The sequence below is a fragment of the Pangasianodon hypophthalmus genome, chromosome 10 (assembly GCF_027358585.1).
Source record: "Pangasianodon hypophthalmus isolate fPanHyp1 chromosome 10, fPanHyp1.pri, whole genome shotgun sequence".
Lineage (NCBI taxonomy): Eukaryota > Metazoa > Chordata > Actinopteri > Siluriformes > Pangasiidae > Pangasianodon > Pangasianodon hypophthalmus.
The window spans coordinates 18,761,827-18,786,090 of NC_069719.1; the positions used below are offsets into that span (position 1 = coordinate 18,761,827).

The following is a 24,264-nucleotide window of genomic DNA, read 5'->3' on the forward strand; positions in this document are numbered from 1 at the left end:
CAATGTAATGCTGTAAAGCTCCAAGCCTATATTTATTCAAAATGGCTTCATTGCACCTCCATTAGAAAGTGTGCTCTGAGTAAGCATGTTCAGCAATAAAGCAATTTTGCACCAAAGCAGCCATAAAATAATGATGCACTGTACATTCACTGAGCACTTTATTAGCAACACCTGTACACCTGCTCATTCATGAAATTATCCAATCATGTTGCAGCAGCTCAATGCGTAAAGTCATGGAGATATCAGTCAAGCATTAGCTAATGTTCATATCAAACATCAGAATAGGGAAAAAATGGGATCTCTGTGACTTTGCCCGTGGCATGGTTGTTGGTGCCAGATGGGATGATTAGAGTATTTTAGAAACTGCTGATCTCTTGGGACTGTCATGCAGAATGGTCTCTAGAGTTAACACAGAATGGTGCAAAAACAGTTCTGCAGGCAGAAACATCTTGTTGATGAGAGAGATCGGATAAGAATTACAGGAAGCTGAGAGGAAGGTAATTGAAATAACCACTCTTTACAACCATGGTGAGCAGAAAGCATCTCAGAGTGCACAACACGTTGAACCTTCAGGTTGTTGGCTGACAACATCAGGTTCCATTGCTGCCAACAGAGAACAGGAATCTGAGGCGAAAGTTGACACAGACTCACTGGACAGCTGAAGATTGGAAAAACATTGTCTGGGCTGATGAATATCGATTTCTGCTATGGCATGCAAACAGTAGGGATAGAATTTGGCAAGAACAGCATAAATCCTTGGACCCAACCTGCCTTGCGTCAACAGCTCATAGTGGTGGTGGTAGTGTAATGGTGTGGGAAATGCTTTTTTTTGGCACATATTGGGCACCTTGAAACCAATCGAGCATCATTTGAATGCCACAGCCACTCTGAGTATTGTTGCTGACCATGTGCATCCCTTTTTGGTGACAATTTACCCATCTTAAGGCTAATGGCTAATTCCAGCATTATAATGTGTGGTGTCACAAAGCTCTAGCCATCTCTAACTGTTTCCATGATCATGACAATAAGTTCAGTGTTGTGCAGTAGCCTCCCCAGTTGCCATATTTGAATCCAATAGAGATTTGAACAGGAGATTTTGCAGCATGAATGTGCAGCTGGCAAATCTGCAGCAATTATTCAATCATGTCAACAAGGACTAGAATCTCAAAGGAATGTTTCCAAAAATGACATGAAGAATTGAAGTGGTTCTGAAAGCAAAGAGAGTCCTACCCAGTATTAGTGTTGTGTTCCTTATAAAGTGGTCCATGAGTGTATATTCTATGGGGAGAAATGGACTTAAGTGGGATTATATATCTTACCTGGAATTATATGAAGCTACACAAAATATCACATAATATTGATGTGAGTGGAAACAATCCAGTTTGCAAAATTATTTCGAAATAAAAAATGGAAAAGTTGTGCATGGGTTGCCCTGTATTTGGTTCCATCACTCTTGCCCCAAACCCTGACCAATTTCCCAGTCCCCACTGATGAAAAGCATCTGCACAACATGAAGCTACCACTACCATGCTTCACTGTGGGTTCACACCCTGTTATAAAGCCCTTAAATTAGTTCTGGTGCAAGCTGTTGCCAGCAGAAGTCACATAATTATTAAAAAATAAAAAGAATATGGCACATTCGTGACTCTGCCTAGAGGAGACCATCCAGCAAAAGTCGGTGGGAGGGCATTAGTCAGCGAAGCAAGAGGCCAAGGGTAACTCTGTAGGAGCTGGAGAGATGGACAGCTCAGATGGGAGAAGTTCATAGGACAACCATAGCCTGGGCACTCCACAAAGCTGGGTTTTATAGAAGGGTGAGCCATATGAGTTCCAGTTTGCAAAAAGGCATTTTGTAGAATCAGCAAACATGTAGAGAAAGTTTCTCTGATCTGATGAGATGAAATGTAAACTTTTTGGACTACATTTGGTGGATACCATAGACTTCTCATCATCCTAAAACACCATTCCTACAGTGAAGTATGGTAGTGGTAGCATCATGTTGTGCAGATAATTTTCATCAGTGGGGAGTGGGAAATGGGTTTGGGGCAAGAGGGATGGAACCAAATACAGAGCAATCCTAGAAGAAAACCTGTTCCAGTCTTCAAGGTACTTATGACTGGCATGTAGGTTCACCTTCCAACAAGACAATGACCCTAAACATACTGTCCAAGCTACACTGGAGCGGTTCAAAACCAAGAAACTGAATGTGTTAGAATGGCCCAGTGAAAACCCAGAACTCAATCAATTTTCAGAAAATTGCAGAAAAATTAATGTTCATCAACAGTTCCTATCCAGTCTGACAGAGCTTGTGTAATTTTGCCAAGAAGAATTAGCAGAAATAACAGAATTAAGATGTGCAAAGCTGATAGAGACATTATACAAAAAAAAAAGTGTTGTAGCCAGGAATTAATTTCAGGGGTGGATGAGGAAATATATTAAATAAAGTCATTGCATGATCTGTACAATAATATTGATAAGGGCGAGAGAGAGAGAGAGAGAGGAGAGAGAGAGAGAGAGAGAGAGATGTAATAATACTTGTAAAGCCACTTCTAGCAAGTTGGAGAAAGGCTTCAAAGTGCATGCTTCAAACACAAACACCTACAAAGGTGGGGTGTGTGTGTGTGTGTGTGTGTATGTATGTGGGGCGGGGGGCGAATAATTATGCAAGACACTGGATATACCAATGAGCTTATCCGCATAAAAGCTATTTCACTTACCTGGGAAATTTACAGGGCATAACACTCTCAGTTAAATTTTATCATCTTACATTTTATTATAAATTAGGAATAACCAATAATTTAGGAACTCAGTTTAGCAAGTTGCAAGGCACTGTGATTGGTTTAAGAATTCAGTTTAAAATAATCAATATTTCTAATGTGGTTAAATACCCGGATGATGCAGTATATGGAAAATCCTACGCTACTATTACAGTTAGCACCATCCTGTGCTGAACAGCGACCGCTCAGCTCCACCAATAGGAGACCTGCGCGAGCTCAGGCTCCATCTCCAACCACTGATCATTCCCTATATGAGTGCACTACATGAGTAGCGGAATAATGGCGTCTACACAATACTTAGTGCACTCTATATGGTGTAGGACGTAATTTGGAATTCAGCCGCGGACCAGCCTGCAAACACACAGTTTATCCTCAACACGGAGACCATGAACATCATTTAGCAACGGCTAGGTCGCGCAGTGTTTAATAAATCTCATATTTAGGGAGGATATAAGAAGCGGCAAAGGTTGCTAGACATTAGGTTTAAAAGTGGACTGTTAATATGGATGCGGTCTCTGTCTGTGATGAGCACTGTGTGATAAGTGAAATAAATCAGACGACGGCAGAAGGACCTGCTCTGAGGTAGGCTAGGGCTTCCTGCTTCATGTGGGATTCAACTCTATTACAAATGTGTTTCTGTTTCATTGTTTACTGTGCAATTATTTGACACTGCGAGGTAAATAATACAATTTGCCCTTTGTTTACTACTGAACATGCTGCTGCTACATGGTAAACTGATTGGTGTAGTTTAATCTAATGCTTGATTACTAATATTGACAACAACAAATAATACAATCCAGGCGCCTAGTTTGAAGTACAGATCTGGGAATATAAATGCCACTAAGTTTGTTTATCAAAAAATCCTAGAGGTGACTACTCTTGAAATGTTCATTTATATCCAGCTGGATTTATATAAACAATTAATCTTTATATAAACACTTAATCTTTATATATATAACACAAAATCTTTATATATAACACAAAATCTTTATATATAACACTTAATCTTTATTTCAGGACAGGGGATTTATAGTACACTATACATGTACCATCTATAAATACAGTATATTTATAATTTTAAAGTCAGCATACAGGGTGAAATACAATGAAAATGAAATTTCATAATGAGTTCCCATCTTTGGTTCATGACACTGGTTAAGAGCAAAACCCTGTATAGTACAATTCAGCACATGAAAATCCTACTAGTGCCAAATGGAATGGATGAAGAGTTACACAAAAACGCCTGTTAAGAAGTGTTACCTCATCATCACATTTGCACGTTGAGGTATGATTTTCATAACTACCACAAAGTACCTAGATATGCGTACCCTTTCGAATTGTTCATTACACTCACTGCAATATAATTATTTATGAAATAAGATTTACATGACTGTTCTTGCACAAAGAGATATTTTTTGGGTCTGACAAGCTGTAATAGTATGCATACTGTATCTGCAATTTTATTATGATCTAGACAATACAATGGCAGTTAAATTTGAATATGATAGTGAATTACAAGGGGGTGTTCAGCTTTGCAGATCAAATATTCTGCCACGGAGTGAAACCTCAAGTGAATACATTGTATGAATTAAATTGTTCCACTTCATAGTCACAGCAAATTATATATTCAGCTTGTTTTCTTTTCCGTATCCCTTTCCATTTTTCTTCCTGTCTGAATAACATGCAATTTGAAATCAAAAGTGTACTTGACCATTCAGATTAGTGTTTTGCTTAATGCATTAATATAGCTTTTTTTTTTCTTTTTTCTAGAGTGAACAGTTTAGCTTCAGCTGAGTAAACTGCAGCATTACTGTTCCCTTTGCTCTGATAGTGATAAATGACATGAAGTGATTAGGGAGAGGAGAGGTGCTAAGCAGATGGTGAGAGGACGACTCTTTAGCTCTGGTGGACAGACTCCAGCAGTCACTGCAATGATTCATGTCTGAGCATGACTCTCGTAGCAGAAGCCTTGTCTCCGTTTGCAAGCGTGAGGCACCCACCTGGGCGCTTCTATCTGAACCTCTGATTTGTTCTTCTAAGGGCTTCGTACTACATTATTATTTGGTCTTGTTTATGTTTCTTAAAATGGCTGCTCACGTCCTGTGCACGTAAGAAAATGGCTTGAGCTCTTGAAAGATAATTTCATTGAACAAGCAGAAAGATTAGCCTATGTATTATGTATTCCTCCTTAAGCATCACCTGAGCATGTCTTTCTTGAATGGTGCGTGTAAAATATAGCTTTTAAGAGTAAAGGATCATATTGTGGTAGTAGGTGACATTTTCAGCTTATTCGATTATTCATCTTAAAACATATCACTCACTAACTCAGTAGCTACAGTGAACATAATAAGAAAGGTATATGTGTGTATTTACAAGAAGCATGCAGGAGTCCTGGAGATTTAAGATTTAAGGTTACATTCTGTCTTCTTAAAGCATATCAATAAAGCAATGTGTATTTGACGGGTTCACTACAGGAATTGTGCAATTTTTGAAGACCAGATTTCTAGACTGTGGGGTGTTCGAGATTCTCTTACTCTTTGTCTGTAGCAGCACTGCAGTAGCTTATATTCCACAGAGCCACTGCTTCAACAACTGCCACGCAACATCAAGCCTCCGCGCTATTGTCATCTCCGCCAAAAGCAGAAATCATGCTCATGCTGAGTTAGGCGCATGTGTGGCGGGTGCAGCAGTAGGATGTTTCTTTTTCTATGTGCAGCCTAGTTGTGGCAATACTTAATACCTGATTAGTAGAAATGGAGAAAAATGTTATACAGGTGCATTTGAAGCAAACTAATACACCAGAACTGCTCCTACTTTTGACCTTTGTGAAGGTCAAATCCATGACCTGCTTTATCATAACTAAATATTCTAATGGCTTTGATCTTCTCAGGTACTCTATAACCCAGTGGTCCTCAAATTGTAGTCCATGAAGCATAGCCATGTTGTTCCATAATATTTTTATTTTGTTACAGTGATGGAAATCATAACAATCCATTAGCAAAATTATCATTTTTTAAAATGGGTTCTTCTAGTAATTAGCCTGTTGAGTGGTCACTGGAATTGATTGCATTTAATCCAACCCTCAATAACTCAAAAAACAAGCAGGCATATAAATTACATTGGCATATACAGTATACTTGAATGTAATGTGTTCTGTGAGTGGAAAGTTCAGGAATAAAAATGTCTCCTGGCTCCTATAAATAGTCAAAATATTATTGTACATATTTAAATATGTTAAATAGATATTGGTTTTTATACATACAAATTGTCTGTTTTTCTGTATGGGGGTCTGTGTGTGTGTGTGTGTGTGTGTGTGTGTGTATGCAGTACATCTTAGGCACCCTATTTTCTTTTTGGGACAAACTTTGTTACGGATTTTTCTTTTATGACTTTCACTGATGTACTTGATTCAGTACAAAAACGCAAGCAAACGAAAGCAGCATATTACATAAGAGACACTTTTCAGACAAAAAACATAATGAAGGCTGCTGGGTTTCGCTGCAAAAATAAGAACCAAGTGCGACAAAGTCTCCAGAAGAACTGTGGCTGGTTCTGCAAGATGCTCAGTAACACTTACAGCTCATTTCCTTATAAAACTGCACACATTGTACCTGAGACTACTATTTTTTTTTAAAACAAAGGATCGTCACACCAAATATTGATTTTGTTTCATTTATTACTGTTTACTGCTCTTCACAGTATTTTTTAAAATATTTTTTATAAGGCATCTTTGCTCGAGTCCTTTTGCACAGTACTGTATATATATATATATATATATATATATATACATATATATATATATATATATATATATATATATATATATACTGTATATACTGCTCGAGTCCTTTTGCACAGTACTGTATATATATATATATATATATATATATATATATATATATATATATATATATATATATATATATACTGTATATATATATATATATATATATATATATATATATATATATACTGTATATATATATATATATATATATATACTGTATATATATATATAAAACACACATGCACACCTTTTTTTTCCCTGCAAAAAAAAGTTTGAGAACTCCTGCTCTAAATAAGAGTATTAGAACATCTATTTTGGGTTAGGTTATGCCTGGTACAGTAGAGGTGGTGAACTAAAGCAAATGTGACTCAGTAAGCTCACTGTATGAGCGGTTAGTGTTTGCCAGGTAATACAGTATAGTCCACTGAAATTTCATCCATGGGTTCTGCTTGTATTTTAAGCCATAGGGTTCATCACAGGGCAATAGTGTCTCATAACAGAGATAAATAAATCCAGGCTGGATTTCCAGACGAAATATGTGCACAGCCATGTCAGTGGTTTTTTTTTTTATTACATGCATTACTGGAGAGGGTCACAAGCTCAGTGATTTTGTATAGTACAAAATTATAATAGTGCTTTAGTGTCATATGTAATGGGGATTCTCTGAGATTTTACAAGCTAATTGTCCTTACATTTGTAAGGAATGAAACAAGACAATAGGAGAATAATTCACGGCTTCGTGTAGTGCTGCATGACAGAACCCCATCATGGATTATTTCCTATAACTGCATGTCCCGAAGTGTTTTACCTCCTCTTAGCCACAGTGATTTGCCAACATTTAAAATGTTTGATTTATTAATGAAAAACACACTGTGCCTTTTAACCTTTTATAATTACAGTTAATGTTGTGGAATGAGATAAGTTAGTTTCTAACAGTCGTTCCATACCAGCCTCTCTTTTTTTCTCTTGAAGTTAATAGACTAAAAATAAGCACAGCTTGTCATGTTACCAAGAACCGGAAAGCGCAAGGTTCTCTGTCCTGAAGACATTTTAAATACGTCTCCTTAGGGAAAAGTTCACCATATCAGGGATGATGATATGTTTTTCTTTGTTTCTATAGTAACAAGTAATCCACAGCATCTTGAATGGCAGAGAATCTACACAATCTAAGGCTAATAACAAATGGATGCAAAAGTGTCTTGTTTAATATTTAATATTAGCCTTAGATTGTGTAGATTCTCTGCCATTCAAGATGCTGTGGATTACTTGTTACTATAGAAATGATAACCTATTAAAATGCGCGCATTAATATAAACCCGTGATTTGATTTAAGCCAGCACTATTGTCAGAGCAATGCTGTTACAGAAAATTAATCAGCACCTTCTGACCAATCAGATTTGAGAATTCAAGAGCGCTGTGGTATAACATAGTATTACACACCAAAATCAGTTTCTTACTCTGCTTAGCTGAGCGCTGCGTGTTATGGTTTGTTCTATTTATTAAGGCTCTCGGTGTAATAATGCTATATTTTCTCCTGTCAGGTGATAGCAGAGTAAGAACTTTGTTCAGATTCTGACAAACCACTGCAGTCATTGCTCAGTTTTAGCTGTGTAAAGTGCCTAACAACAAAATTGCTGCAGAGCTGTCAGATCACCTTATTCCAGTGCATTCTTCCATGGCCAAAGCACCCCAAAGTAACACACACACACACACACACACACACACACACACACACACACACACAGACAGTTGGCATTGGCAACAATAAAGACAGAACAATAAGGTGCTCCACTGAGGGGGAAAAGAAAAGATGTGCAGCCAGATGGATTTGAGGAGAATTCAGAGAATTTGTAGAGTCTGATTAAGACAAACGAGCAGACTCAGGAAATACAGCAGATAGAGCCAGATGCTGTCATTCTGAAGTGTTACTAGTTCAGCAAAGTGCACTGAGGCAAGGCTCAGTGATGAAAAAAACTGTCAGAAAAATAAACTGAAATTAGATTCATTTGTTTCTTGGTTAGTAGGCTTAAAAATATGGGAATTACATATTCTTTTATTGTAATTGTGCCATTATTACGACACTGAGCGCTTATTTGTTTAAAAGAAATCCAGAACTTTGCAGTGAGTACCAGTTATTAAATTAAATGTTCAGCAAAAAATGGTGACTTGCTACTTCTCGTCCTGATAACAACTGGATCCACAATCTGCACCTTTCTTCAGCACCTCCATTCTGTTAATGCAGCATGTCATGTGACACAGTGTGAATGGGCATCATATTGGATACCCAGAAACTCTAAGTATTTTTGGGCAGAGTGCACTGAATGAAATGAGCATGGGCATGGGAGGCAGAATTAATCTCATGGAAGTTAGAAAATATAGGAGTTTGAGTTAATTATGGTGAAATCCACCATCTATGCTAGTTTGCTCGCAATATCCCATTCACATGACATCTTTTTAGATTTTGTGCAAATTCAGAAGGCCAAGAAACATTTTTTAGACAAAAATGTTAGCCAAGATTTAATTAATTTGGGGCTTTAAACTGAATGTTGCTTTTAAAATCTACATGAAAATACAGCCATATTGTTTTCAATTTCACAAACAATACATCTAAAAACCAGTGTACTAATTAAGGAACATCTGCATTTTTTCCTGAATATTGCCATTAAGAGTTATAGCAAGAGAAGCAATTCTGCAAGCAAAGACAGTAGATTAAGTATTACTTAGTTGTTTTTTAGTGTAATTGAACCTTGAAGCAGTACACTGATACTGTATAGTCTGTTAGGTTTATTGCTTATCTATTTTAATCTACCAGTAATTTGATTGTATACATAATATTGTTTGCCTAATATTACCCAGAAGTGTTTAGAATGAAGCTTTACAGTAGTGGTCCAATGCGGTGGTTTTAATCTTCAGTCCTGACAAGCCATACTGTAAACTGTAATAAGCTGTCTTTATTTAAAACATGTTCTTTAACCAATAGCCACAAAAATTTAAAGCAATTTTAGTTTTATGTTTCAACTTTATTTACATAGACACTACTAAAAATCTTTACTTATAGAAATAGTGACATTATTAAGAAAATTCCAGTGACTCTCTGCCTGAATTTTTTTTCAAGTAAGCTGAACCACAGTGATTTAAAGTTTTTAAAAGAAAGGGAGCAGTTACATTAGTCTATACAAAGACCACTGAGTTTGCCTTTAACAGCTGCATGACATTATTGTGATGATAAGTGCCAAAATGGTCAACTAGAAGACAAATCACAATCATAGATTAGGTAGTAAATACGTAAAACTCACTCTTTATCATTCTATATCATGAGAACAACACTAACCCTAATGTGAAGAATATTGTTAAAGAGAAAACTGTTAATTATTAATAGTTAGTGCTAATTAACAGAATTTCAAAAAAAAAAAAAAAAAAAAAAAAAAAAAAGCTAAGGTCTGCCCTGGCACTTGAGTTTTGCTGCCTTTTCAGGCGTTATCACTATAACTGCATGCATTTTTGTCTCCAAAATCAAACCTACAAACAAATAAATAAAAGCATTGCATTAAACTATCATCAGCAGACTACACTGTGCTGAATATACTAGTAAATAAGCTAAAAGTGTGTCTAGAATGTTCTCTGGCAAGTATGAGAACAGCTAGCAGTATATTTGATTTAACAATTAACCACGACAGTGAAAATAAAATAGATACTGTACAAAGCTAATTAAAAACAAAGGATACTTAAACCATTATGGCAACATTTCCTAACCAAAAGAAAATCTGTATACAGTATTTAAGTAAGGTGATGAGTTTATGGGTGGCACAGAGTGTAGTATTAGTGGCTCACAGATGCAGGGTTGTGGCCCGTGTCTGCGTAGGTTTCCTCCAGGTTATCCAGTTTCCTCGTATTGTTTGAAAACACACGGATATGCAGACTGGCTACGCTAAATTGTAGTGTTGTGGTTCTTGAAACCAGTCTTGAGACCACACATGACTGGTCCTGGTCTTCTCATAAATTCAGGTGAAATTTTACTTGTTCCTGTCTCAGTCTCAGCCTATGAAGACTTGAAATTTTTTTTAACACCACCCGAGACCATAACGTCATTTCCACTGTAATGTTCCCATTACAGTACAGCATGTAAATGTCTATCTCTCAATGTGGAGTTATGTAGCACCTATAAATTTCAAGTTACTATGTTTCAAAATACTTCATCTTCAAAATAATATAGCACAAGTACATGTAATGCATAACTATATTTGGTCACAGAAAGTTGTAGGAGACTATGTCCTATGTCTGTCCTGTGTATTTTAATGATAATACCATAGTAGATAGATTATTTTAGTTCATTGAAGAGAAATTTCATGTTAGGTTAGAAAGATACTACAACCAGCAAATTAACACATCTGAGTATCTGGTCTCCACTGGCTATGGTCTTGGTCTTTACTCGGTCTCGGCTAAGGTGGTCTTGAACCCAACACTACTAAATTGATCCTACACTGCAAAAACTTTTAGCAAGTGAAAATATCTTGAATATAGTCACATTTTATTATTCACTATTATAAGATCACAGCAAACCAAATATAGAATTATTAAACCTATTTCTAGACATTTGTACTAATTTCAACCTTGAAATAGTCCTTTTCTAATGGTAGAAAATTTAGCTAATTTTAAGCATTTATTTCTAAAAATAAGGAAAAAATTATCTGTCAAAAGAATAAAAAAAATTAAAAACTTGAAATTAGTAAAAAAAAAATGTCTAGAAATATACAAAAAGAATCTTACATTTAGTTTATTGTAATCTTATAACAGTGAATACTAGATGAATTTGACTATATTCAAGATAACTTCACTTGTTAACATCATTCTTTGCAGTGTAGATGTGAATGAGTTTGTGAAGGTGTGATGTCCCATCAAGGGCGTATTCCCATCTCGTGCCCTGAGATCCACCACCACCCTGACCAGTGTAAAGCAATTACTGAAGGTGAATGATGATTGGATTTTACAGGGACTTGCCCTGGACAGTTTTAATCAGTCAATGTACTGATCAGTCAAAGCCAACTACTTTCAGCTTATTATGGGCTTAATTATTAGTTAATGTGTGGTGGGAGAAGTGTAAAGGAGAATATCTAGGCGTCTGGTGTACTGGAAAACTAAGTCACATGAAATAATTTATATTAAAGACTGTTGCTGAAGAGATGTTGCCATGTTTCCTGTTCACTTGCAGTGAGATCCCGAAGGTGTCATTATGTCCTCCAGACAGTGAGGATGCAGAGTCTCCCATGAATGAAGTCCCCATAGAGGGGGACCACATCAACCATCTGTCCACACCACCTTCTTCATCTCAACTGTATGACCAAGTGTTGCAGAGTCATGCGTACCAGTCACCTCGACTCAAGAGATGCCCGTGCTGTAACCACCAGCAGCCAATCACAGACGTCTGTCTGAATCAAACAAATGTGTCTTCTCATTCAGACTGCGCAAGCAATGCTGTCAAGACAGTTAACAAGAGCAGTCCCTTCCACCAGCCTACATGTCACAACACAATGCAGTGTCATTGGCTGCAAGGATCACGTGATGGCAGTAACTACAAGCCTGTTCAGCATCATGTGGTGACAGTCAGGTTCAAACCTTTTCTAAATGTTTTTCTGATTGATATAAATGCAAGCATTCTGTAGTGTAAATAATAAAGGTAAAGGTTGTTTCTTTTATAGGACCGAGAGACTCCATCGGATTCCAAAGAAGTAGGTTGACATAGTGTGTTAATAGAACAATATATTATGAGCAACATTAACAATAACTGTTTAAAAGCAAAAAGAAATCATAGAACCAGGTCAGGTTTTTAAGAAGCCTGTGGTTAAAAAAAAAAAGCTCTGACTTTTAATAGTCATCTGTTAACAGTAATTGTTTTTGACAGCTACTCCCAGGTCATAGTGGAATACCCGATGACAGTTCTTATCTCATGTGCAGTAGTACTCCTTGCCTTCTCCCTAGCAGGGATTTTGATTGGTCCTCTGCCAGATTTTTCAGATCCTTTAGCAGTAAGTACCCTTCCATTCATTGTGTAAAATTTCCATCACAATGGAGCCCCTAGTTACAGCACTTCAGGTCTCTGTATTGAAAACATGCAAAATGACATGTAGTGTTTTCCAGTAGTGTTCTGCTGTATTCAGAATCACAATAATTGACCCAACAGTGAGACCTGCAAATTTGCCTTGTAGATTCATTTAATACATTTTTCAAAGGAAATACTCCACCTCATCGGTCTCTGGTGGTCTATTATAGGGATTTGAGCCACGTGGAACAGACATTGGGATTAGACTGGCAGCCTGGGCAAAGCTGCAGGAAAGTACTGGGCCTGGGAAGGCACTATCTCTGACATCTAAGCAGTTTGAAGACCAAAGTATAGCACGGTACTGCAAATAGTAAAAGTACTCCTAATGTACACTCCTAGTCCACTTTATTAGGAACACCTGTACACCTGCTCATACATGCAGTTATCCAATCATGTGACAGTAATGCATAAAATCATGCACATACAAGGTTTGATATGTTGTGCATTCTGAGATGCTTTTCTGCTCAGCACAGTGGTAAAGAGTGGTTATTTGAGTTACCATAACCTCCCCCATTCTGCTGTTTGATATGAACATTAACTGAAGCTCTTGATGTGTATCTGCATAATTTTACGCATTGCACTGCTGCCACACAATTGGCTGATTGGATAATTGCATGAATGAGTAGATGTATGGGTGTTTCTAATAAAGTGGACATTCAGTGTGTATATATACACCAACAGAAGATTCATAGTACACACAGTCATAAAATGTATTATGTGTAATTCATTGATCATGGTGTTTCCAGAGAGGTCACCAGTAAAACCCAGCAGCACTTAAGACATCGTTCAAGGAGAATGCTACATACAGACACTACTGAGAACGCCTATTTTTGCAATGATCCAGGTGAGAGAAAAGAAAAATATATTTGTTCTGGTCATTTGCCATTGTCAATTAAATATGAAGCTAAGCAAATATATCAGTAAATGGACTGTAGCATATAATAAAATATGCTGAGGTCTCTCTTCCATCTGTGCTCCTGCAGGAGATCGCTATGCCCAGCTGGTATTCCGCTCAGGAAACTCCGACAGTCTCTGGAGTCTGAAGGCAATCTATTCCATGTGTGAGATGGAGCAAACCCAGGTAATCTAAATATATTTGTAAGACATTAAACATGTTGCATAATTTTGGAAATGTTTGGTACAATTTTATGTGAATGTGCCATTTTACTCTTTAAACTCTTGAAGTCACTGAAGAAACTGAGAAAATGTAATGTCATCTTTAAAATTTCAGATACGTTCAGATGTACACTTCAAAGAACTCTGTCAGGTCAAATCAAAATCAGAGGCTGCTGGCAACAAGGGTAAGGGAGAGTGCTGTCCAAGCTGGTCCCTGGGGAACTTCCTGGCTCTCCTCAACAATGTCTCCTCCTGCTTCAGTCTTACAGCTCAGCAAGTGTCGGACAGTTTAAGCTTGCTCAGATACTGTGCCCCTTACTACCATGATGGAAGCCTCGTTGCATCGTGTGCAGAGAGAAGCAAATATGGCTACTGTGCATCTGTCCCACATTCCTGCAAGCACTCCAGCATCATCTATCAGATTCTACATTACCTGGTGGATAAGGATTTCCTGGGGCCTCAGACCGTTGAATACCAGGTTCCATCCCTAAAATATAGTGTCCTGTTCCTACCAATGGCAAAAGGAAATGCATTAATGGAGATTTATCTAAAACATCTAGAAGGTCATGAGTTAACATACAACAATACTACGATAACAGGGATGGACTTGGGGATTAAGCAAAAGCTTTTCAAATATTACCTCTCAAGAGACTCTGTCTACCCCATTATCACAGTTCTCGCGCTGCTACTTACAATGGCCTTATATCTTAGATCATTCCTTTTATCAGCTATGTCACTGGTTGCAGTCACATTATCACTTTTGACATCTTATTTTTTCTACAAAGTTGTATTTGGCCTATTGTTTTTTCCACTTCTGAATCTCATGGCAGTTCTTGTCCTATTGGGAAGTTGCTCAAATCAAGCCTTCACCTTTAATGACTTTTGGAAGTCCCAACTGAGCCATAATCCTCCAGCTGCACTAGATAAGAGAATCCACCGTGTCTTACAGGAAATGGGGTACTTGATCTTGGTGTCTGGCTTGACATCCAGCATCACATTCTACTCAGGCTACATATGTAGCATTACAGTGGTGCGGTGTTTTGCTGTGTATCTTGGTAGTGCCTCTTTAATCAACACACTTTTCGCTCTTGTTTGGCTTCCCTGTGCCATTGTTTTGCAAGAGCGACATGCTGCAGGAGCTTCCACGTCTGCTTCTAAGCCATCATGGAAGCCATGTTGCTCAAAAAATCCTGGTGGATTTTGGGACACAAGTTCAAGGAAGCGGTGCCTTTTCACAATGGGACAGAAATTTCGGGGCCTAAAACGTGGACTCTCAGATACATCAAATCTAATTTTTTTAAAAGTCCTACCCTGTGGTGTCGTTAAGTTTCGATACATATGGATCTGCTGTTTTGCAGTCCTGGCTGCAGGAGGAATTTACATTTCATGTGTAGACCCTGGCATGAAACTGCCATCCTCAGACAGTAGGGCAACTCAGCTGTTTCGCTCCAGTCATCCATTTGAAAGATATGATGCTGAATACCGCCATCAGTTCATGTTTGAGCGAATGAAACAAGGAGAGGATAAGCCTATGACCATGACTCTCATCTGGGGTGTCACCCCAGCCAATGATGATGATCGTTTCAATCCAAGAAGCAATGGCTCCTTTACCATGGACCCAGAATTCAATATGAGTAGCTCTGAAGCCCAAGTGTGGTTGCGAAAGCTATGTGGAAAAATTAGAAACCAGAGTTTTTATTCAACATCACCAGCAGACCAAGAAGCAGTGGTAGACAATACCTGTTTTGTGGAAGACTTGATTCACTGGGTATCTATTCGCCGTTGTTCTGAAAATGAGGATGCTTTCAGTTTCTGCTGCAACAATATTACATTCCCCTACCCTCCCAGTGTTTTCGAGCGGTGTCTCAAAATGATGACGGAAGAACGACAGGCAGAGACAGGTTCACCTAGGAATGGGGGCCTTCGTTTTGATTCACAAAATCGAATTGCTGCCCTTGTTGTGGTATTTAAGACATCACAGAATTATAGCTTTAACTTCAGCAGAACTTCAAATTTCTATAAACAGATCATGTCTTGGTTCAATAACGAGATTTCTAGCGCTCCACCTGGACTGCAGACAGGGTGGTTTGTGAGCCAATTATTGTTGTATGACCTCCAGCAATGTCTGAGCTCAGAGACATTAGTAGTAGCAGGCTTTTCTGTCGCCCTTACATTTGTATCGCTTCTGCTCACCACTTGGAATATACCATTAAGCATTTTTGTGACGTTTGCTGTCGGGGGAAGTGTTTTTGTTACTGTTGGCCTGCTTGTGCTTTTAGAATGGCAGTTAAATAGTGTGGAAGCACTGTTCATTTCAACTGCTGCAGGCCTCTCTGTTGACTTTGCAGCCAATTACTGCATTTCTTACTGCCTGGCCCCACACACTGACAGACTGGGAAGGGTCGCATATTCTCTGAAGAAAATGGGTTGTCCAGTAGCCACAGGTGCAGGAGCATACTTTTGTGTTGGGATTATAATGCTACCGGCAACTGCACTGCTTTTCCGGAAGCTTGGGATATTTCTCCTTCTCGTGAAGTGTGTGGCATGCGGGTTTGCCACTTTTTTCTTTCAGTCACTCTGTTGCTTCTTTGGTCCGGAGAAGAACTGCGGGAAAATAATCATACCATGTGCAAAAGAGAGAGCCACAGAAAATATACCACCTTCTTGTTCAGGTGCTGAAGCAGGAAACAACAATCCATCAGCTAACGGTACATTCAGCTGCGGTACTGGCACGGGATCACAAGGGAGAAGAAATTGTAATAAAGAAGGTGGTGGAGCATTCTTGTGCCCCAATCAGCACCGCCACAGGCAACATCAGTCAAGGCTAGGGAGGGAGCCAGAGCAGTATGAGCTGCAACCCCTTGCCTGTCATCTAAGTGACAGCTTTGAAAACAGCACTTGCACCAGCAAGCTGTCCAACAGACCTTCTGTTCTTTCAGATGACATTGAGTTCTGTGGTCTCAGTCCAAAGCGATATTACGACAGGATTAGCACTGAATCTGTGAGTGAGGAAATATGCAGCAGACACCTCAAACGTTGTGACAATCCCCAAGCCGTCCAGACTTCATCCCCTTACAAAGGAAACAAAACGCGACCTGTAGTAGTTCCTCCAGGTGATCTAGCAAAGGAAAAGCGTTTGTGCAAGAAATGCCATAGTGGCCCTGGAATTAAACTATGGAACATCTCCTTGTCGTCCTCTAGCATGGAAGATATCACAGTCACAGAGACCACAGATGACACTAATAAAAGGTCACTCTCTATGGATGGGGCCTATAGATGTCATGCACATAAAAGACTTTTGTCTTGCCAGTCTCAGAGTTCCATTGAGGGGCTTGAAGATTCTAATGAGACTTGTTTGAGCGACATTGAGCCAGCAGTCTCTATCGCGCCACCCACTGTGACTGAAGGAGAGCTGCGACCAGGTCACCTCAATGGCAAGAGAGATACTTTGCGTCTGTCTCTGAGAGAAACAGTTTATGACCCTGGCTCCCCAGGGTCTGGAAGGGGGCGGACAAGCCAAAGTGAGCTGCCCGTAATATTGCCAAACAGTCAACCAGATTTACCTGATGTTTGGATCAAGAGGGATGGAAGAGGTGAGGACAGCAGCTGATTTAATGAATAAAACAGATTAACAGATAGACCTCAGTGTATGCTCTTACTTTTACCACCAGGTTAAATCCTGAACTTGTGGTGGTGTACTTGTACAGCGCATCTGACAATTTCAGTATCTGATTCATCATCATATCTGTAAATGCTAACTAAACACAACAGATCTGTAAAGGTCCCATATTATATTCAGTCTTTTTGAATTGAATTAATTTCATACTGTTACCGGCAATGATTTTACGATATATCTTACTCAGAAAATTTGGGACTGATGCAACTGCATGTCACAAACACTAAAAAGATGTGTGAAGAAGCCTGTCCCACATGGCCTTGGGTTGCTTTTTCAGAATACAAATATTGTACATATTTTCAAAGGATTTTGGTGCCTGAGAGCAGTCTACCTAAACCTTACATAAAAGCAATTTCCTCTTTTTAAATACTCTACATAAGGAATAGGCATAAACTAATCTAGACTAATCATGTACATGACTTCATTTAATTTGAAACAATCGAAGTGGAAAATGTGTAGATTTTGATCACGCTAATCACTTGTAGGACACAACATTTATTGTCTTGATACTAGAACTGTCTACAAGTCAGTGCACCTACCTTTAATGAAGCAATAATTTGGCTTCACGTGTGGTGGAGGAAGTGTGGGAACTGGCTGCAACTAAATCTGGAGAAAATTGGGTAAACACATAATACAAAACAAAATAAGGCACTCATTTTGAATCCCTGCAGGATCTGAGAGCTTGCCAATTAATGAGTCCTTTAATACAAAGATGTATGTCTTTGATAAAATATGTGTTTAATATTTTCTTAATTATTTGCCAATATATACCTTTGTTTCGTCTTGTGACTGGCAGTGTATTTATATGTTTATTTTGTTCAGACCGCCACTGAGCTAAAAGCCAACTAAGTGAAAAGTTTATATTCAAATATTTAAAGTCCTCAAACATAATTTAATAATTTATTGTTTTACTTATCATACAGAAGACTTAACTACCAGAATTGTATTTGATGTATTATAGTCTTTTAACTTATGCATTGTGCTTAGAATTTAGATAATACATATTTACAGTGTAATTTTTTAAAAATTGAGTGTTAAAGATCAACATAGTGTTAAAGTCGACATATCAATCTATAAATAAATAAAGCCATGCATTTTTTTATTTAAAATTGAAATAAAATTTAAAACTGACTTTCAGGTAATAAAAAAGGCAGTGAACCCTTTATATTTGTTTCATAATAAATGGACCAATACAAATGGTTCAAAAATGACTTGGAATAAAATCTTACTTGTTTATTGGCCAAGAAATATGTTTATTACATGTCTCATACCCAAATACACTACTCAAACATTCCATAGCTGATGGGCCTGATCGCCTGTGCTGTATTCACTTTTCATAAAGTAATATCTGCATAAAAGAAGGGGGAAAAAAAGTCTCATTTGGTTTCTCGGACTATCTAAGTGGATTATTGTTATATACCTGGTTTTTATCAGGATAGGTTGTTTTAGGGTAATTTGCTGTATATGCACACTAACATGTTTTAGTTTTAATTTAGTTAGAAACTTTGTAACTCCACATGATAGGAAAACCAATATTCCAATTGTACTATGAAAGTAGTTTGAACATTTGCACAGTCTTTTGAAAAGCAAAGCTTTCAAGGTTTTAATTATTTTACCTGATGTTAAGATCTTTTTCTTTTCTTTCAACAGTGACAAAAGAAATAACATTTAACATTTTACTTCTGCCATCAGAACTAAATATCTACCAAGCCAGTCAACTAATATGATATACGCATGTGGTAAAAGATATTTTTCTGCTCCACACATTGAAGTCTTGTCTCTATATGCCATTAATTGTTTGAATGTTGTATGAGCTTTAGCGTACCAAGACAGTTTTTTGTTTTTTTTTTTGCTGTGAAGTGTGTGCTATGTTGTGGTCATTTTTGAATTAATTTTTTAAATTAAATGAACATATTTGTTTATCAATAGTAACTACTGAATGACTATGGAATGTAAAAAGATAAAAAGCCATTTAATTAAAAAACAACAACAAAAAAAACTAAACTCTTTTAATTAAAGAATTGGACCTTTTGCCATATTTGTGCCACTAATGGTGCAGGCCAATTTATCATGCATTCACACACTGAACTGGATTACTAATGGCTGCATTGTTGAATATTGTTTGTAGTCCATTTACTACATTTTATTAAACTGAGGTCAATGTTTTGTTAGTATGCCAGCAACCAAAATGTCTGGAATGCTGTCATACCTTTCTAGTGTTCAAAGTGCCAAATGTAAAAATAACAATTATTTGTTATAAACAAAGTGATGTCACATTTGAGAAACATGATGTTCTAAAATTGTTTTATGTCAATATGTGATGTCAGATTTAAAGTATTAAGAATGAACTATTATGTAAATGTGACTGAGAAAGTCAATAAAGATTTATATTTTACTGAGCCATGACCTGGATCACAGAAAATGGAGAATACAAGTGTCTGAATAACTTCATATAGTGGTGTCTCTATTTCCAAAGATTTTTTTTACTCAGCTTTTTGAATGGTTTCAGAAATTTTACATTTTCACTTAAAGCTGTTTTTACTGAAATCTTCACGTAAAGGATAGATCAAAGTTCTAATTTCAGATGCAAATCCAAAGGTCAACCATATTCTATTCACTCTTTTTTTACAGATTAAATATTCATAAAGAACAGGAAATAACATTAAAAAAAAAAAAAAAGATTTCAATCCTGCACCCAGTCTTCTTTAGCCCAATCAGGCAATTGTGTGGAATACTCAAAGTCAGGCCCCTTGTAGCGTAATGCATGCAGATACATGACTAGCTCCTTCTCTGTAGGGTCAGGTCGGACAATTTTACACTCCGAACATAAATGATCTCTGACTGTCTTGATCGTGTTTGCAGTTCTGGATATTTCCTCAGAGTGATAACTGCTCTCTTTTGCCTGTATAGTATTCGTTTCTGCTTCCTTGTCATTTGAAGTAGTACTTGCAGTTGATTCTTCACATGCAGTGTTTACAGATTCAGTCATGACTGTCAGTGCATTGTCAACCAGAGCACCGCCACTGGTGCCCACATTAGGCTCGCCCTTTCCAGATAACACTTCATCAGAGATATCCAAGAGGTGCAAACTCTCCTTGGAACGGTGCTCCTCAATAAGAGCTTCCAGCAGCTCCTGATCATTTTTACCCACCAGGCCTCCTTTGCCTCTGTTCGGGCCCCAAGCAGAAGAGCCATAAATGGGGTCATTGAGGATGGGGAAGCCTAAATACTGGAGATGCACGCGGATCTGGTGCGTGCGCCCAGTGAGTGGGAGGCAGCGCACCACGCTAGAGCGCCCATTATAACCGAGTTTCTGGAAAACTGTGCGACAGTCTTTGCCTTTGGGATCCACCCTGCAGACACCCACCTTGAATGAGACTACCAGAATTGGTTCTTCACACACAACCTCGTTGTCAGGAAACTCCCCCTCCACACGACAAACATACTCCTTCTCCAACTGTACAAAGCAAAGGATAAAATATAGTAACACAGAAACCTATTCACAGACAATCTACAGTATTTACATTATATAGTCTATACAACTGAATTCATTAAGAAATTAAGCTCCTACGGTGCAAATATGTTTATCAGCTCTACTTGTAGCACACCTGGGGCAGTAATAAAACTTCTGTTTTGTGGTCCACCAACCTGTACGTACTACATGCTGTATATCCTACAGCACAAAAACATGACGTGCACACCTTTTCCCCCCACACACCTCCACTGGAATCTGATGTGCGTTATTTGTGCTGATATTTTCCAACAAACTTAGTTTCTCAAAATGTAACAAATCAGTAATTTAAACCACTGTGACCCTGACCAGTATAATGTAGTTACTGAAGATTAATGAATGAATGCTGTAAATGCATTGAGCAGTGACGCACGAGTACCACAGAAAACTTAAAAGCAACATTAAAAGAATTGCAGCAGTTTCTGGAAAGCATTAGCTTCTACCTACATGTGACAACAATCTCCCAAATTCTTCATATGTCTGGGCTACGCCCACATTAGGACGGCAAAGTTTGCTAAAGTTTGCTAAATACGTAAATCAATCAATCAATCTCCCAAACCCATGTGGAATAATGTGTTATGACCAAAGTTGAACTTAAATACCAAAAGATATATTTGGCACATCACCAGAAGAACACCATACCCACAGTGAAGCATAGAGGTGGCAGCATTATGCTTTGGGCTTGCTAATCTTCAGCTAGAACTGGGGCTTTAATCAGGATAGAGGGAATAATGAATAGCTCCAAATACCAGTCAATTTTAGAGCAAAACCTTAAGGCTTCTGCTAAAACACTTAAGATGATGAGGAATTTCACCTTTCAGCAAGACAATGACCCGAAGCACACCTCCAAATCAACAAAGGAATGGCTTCACCAAAGTAAGATCAAGGGATGCCCAGCCAGAGCCCAGATCTAAATCCAGTTTAAAATCTGTGGGGTGACCTGAAGAGGGCTGTGCACAGGAGATGCCCAGCCAATGTGACAGAGTTAGAATGCTGTTGCAACGAAGAATGGCAAAATATCAAAGTGAAGATACGCCAAACTGATTGACTCTTACCCAAAAAGATAAAGGTGCTTCAACTTAGTATTAGTTTAGGGGAATGCACACTTAGGGGCCGTTTACACGACAACGTTTTCAGCCAAAAACGGGAAACTTTTTATGCGTTTTGCCTGTTTGTTTTTTTTTCACGACAACGGCGTTTTGGGGACTGAAAACGAATAATTTTGAAAACGGGTTTCAAAGTGCAAGTTTTTGAAAATGCCACAGTTATCGTCTCCATGTAAACACCCAATACGGGAATCTTTGAAAACGGTGATGTCATGCGCGTGCGTAGTACGTGTTAGGTATGTAGACATGAGCAGTACGTGTCTATTGTAAAGGCAAGCGCGAACAAACATACACAACAATGGCGGAGTACATGGTAGTGTTGTTCCTGCTCAAGAGTTTGCTAACGCTTCTTCAGCAAAGTGTGGATTTACTTCACCAATATTACAACCAACAGCAGAGATGCATCATATACACACGACAAATTCTAAATACACATCGGCGCCGACGACATGTCTTAAAGAGGTGTTTTTGGATCAGAACGACGGAACTCCTGCCCACAAAGAGCTAATTGTCACTTCCCTACAGGTACTGTTTACTAACAAGGTGACAGCGCCAACTACTGGCCTGGCATACGTAATACAGCGTTTTTGGCTGTTATCGCGGATGTGTATACGCGAATCGTTTTGAAACGTTGTCGTGTATATGTGAAACATTTTGAAAACGCAAAAACTTTTTGAAAACACAACTACATAACTGCAGCTTTTTTATTTTTTTCCCTAAAATGATTTTTACTGTTTTTCACTTTAATTTATAGGTTGCAATTTCACAATCATGGTCCTGACATGATTCATCTTGGTTTCATTCTTTACACCACAAAAACCTGCCATTTAGCAGGGGTGTGTAGAATTTTTATATCCACCGTATATACAGTAATTAGTTTGGAGGGAAAAATTACTATTAAGTTGAAAGGTCATGTCAGGGAGGTGGTGATGGCTTCACCTGTCGATCCCGAACCATCTGGTCCAGTTTCTTGGACGTCTCCAGAGTGCGAGCAAACAGCAGGATGCCTGAGGTGAGGCGATCGAGACGGTGCACGGTGTGAAGACCGCACAGACCTCTCTCTTTCCCCAAAATGAAGATGACGGTGTTGTGGCGATAGCGGCCACACGGATGTACGGGCAGAGAGGCGGGTTTGTCTACCACCACCACTTCACCATCATCCACTAAGACCTGCAGTGGCTGCCCAATGACAGGGGGCTCATGGCGATGCACGGTGTTCCTCATGAAGTCATTGTTCTGGGGAGTAAAAAAAAAACAAAAAAAAAAACAAAAAAAAAAACAAAGCTTTAAACCTTAATAAGTCTTCTTTTAGTGATGATACATTACATCATATTCCCTACCTTCAGGGTTATATTCAGGTCGTCCACAGGTATCTCATTCAGTCGAATGCGTCCCTCTTTGACTGCTTTCTTATAGTAGTCTAGAGGTTCTGCTCGAAATTCACTGCTGAAAACTTCTAACAGGGTTTTACCAATCCAGCGTCCCTTACAGTAAGTCTTAAAATCGAAATAATAAGGGTGCACTTTTCTAAGTCCTGCTTCAAAATAGTAGGAGGTTTCTGCAAAGTGTTCTTGGTTAAAACTCACTCCAGGATTGCGCTTTTGTGGTGGAGGAACATATCTATCCCCAGCTTTCATCTGTTTGCTTCCCTTTCTCTTCTTACCCCGTCTGTTTCTCTCATGTTCTTCAGGGTCTTCGCTTTTCCTTTTCTTGCAGCTTTCCTTCACTTCTTTGCTCTCACTCACACTCAATTCTTGCTCCTTTCCCATTTCTGCAGTGTTTAACTCTTTGCTCTCCATGATGCTGAACTTATTTCTGTAGTACTCTGCTCTGAAAACACTGACTGCGGTGTGGAAATCTCGCCGGAGCTGTTTACATCGCGTTATAGTACCGCTAACATCAATTCCATCCCACAGTGAAGAAATGTCACCAGGTACACGTCTCTTTCTAAAACAACTACTGTGTAATTGTAAACAACTGACCAGTCTATGTAGACATTTTAACACAGATACACCATCTGCTCCAACATGCCGTGCTGACATGCCCGTGCGCGTGTTCTGTCGCAGACTGATGACATCACAAGTAAACTAGCAGCGCTACACGATAACTTAGTTTCGGCAATTTATCTATTCAGACAAAAACTAACAACGTAAGCTTATTTATTACATTAATTACATAAATGTAGGTATGATTT

General features: G+C 38.4%; 2 protein-coding genes across 2 annotated transcripts; one reads left to right on the forward strand and one right to left on the reverse strand.

The window, feature by feature from the left end:
• The first annotated feature begins 3,054 nt into the window (after positions 1-3,054).
• Positions 3,055-19,852, forward strand: disp2 (dispatched homolog 2 (Drosophila)). Its single transcript, XM_026933878.3, has 8 exons — positions 3,055-3,359; positions 11,774-12,169; positions 12,261-12,290; positions 12,464-12,587; positions 12,832-12,959; positions 13,408-13,505; positions 13,645-13,742; positions 13,893-19,852. Exons 1-8 carry the CDS (start codon positions 3,280-3,282, stop codon positions 17,385-17,387), a joined length of 4,449 nt encoding a protein of 1,482 aa, XP_026789679.2. The 5' UTR covers positions 3,055-3,279; the 3' UTR covers positions 17,388-19,852.
• On the reverse strand, positions 19,410-24,154 carry rpusd2 (RNA pseudouridine synthase domain containing 2). Its single transcript, XM_026933879.3, has 3 exons — positions 23,411-24,154; positions 23,010-23,306; positions 19,410-20,910 (listed from the first exon to the last, which is right to left on the reverse strand). Exons 1-3 carry the CDS (start codon positions 24,110-24,112, stop codon positions 20,137-20,139), a joined length of 1,773 nt encoding a protein of 590 aa, XP_026789680.3. The 5' UTR covers positions 24,113-24,154; the 3' UTR covers positions 19,410-20,136.
• Between the last annotated feature and the right edge of the window lie 110 nt (positions 24,155-24,264).

Bases quoted from the DNA above. Each gene is read 5' to 3' on its own strand.
- disp2 (XM_026933878.3), top strand. From the start codon at position 3,280: ATGGATGCGGTCTCTGTCTGTGATGAGCACTGTGTGATAAGTGAAATA. The intron at 3,360-11,773 runs GTAGGCTAGGGC...GTTCACTTGCAG, and splicing joins GCAGAAGGACCTGCTCTGAG to TGAGATCCCGAAGGTGTCAT. The intron at 13,743-13,892 runs GTAATCTAAATA...TTAAAATTTCAG, and splicing joins GTGAGATGGAGCAAACCCAG to ATACGTTCAGATGTACACTT.
- rpusd2 (XM_026933879.3), bottom strand. From the start codon at position 24,112: ATGTCAGCACGGCATGTTGGAGCAGATGGTGTATCTGTGTTAAAATGT. The intron at 23,307-23,410 runs GTAGGGAATATG...TTTACTCCCCAG, and splicing joins ACCTGAATATAACCCTGAAG to AACAATGACTTCATGAGGAA. The intron at 20,911-23,009 runs GTGAAGCCATCA...TGCTTTGTACAG, and splicing joins AGATGGTTCGGGATCGACAG to TTGGAGAAGGAGTATGTTTG.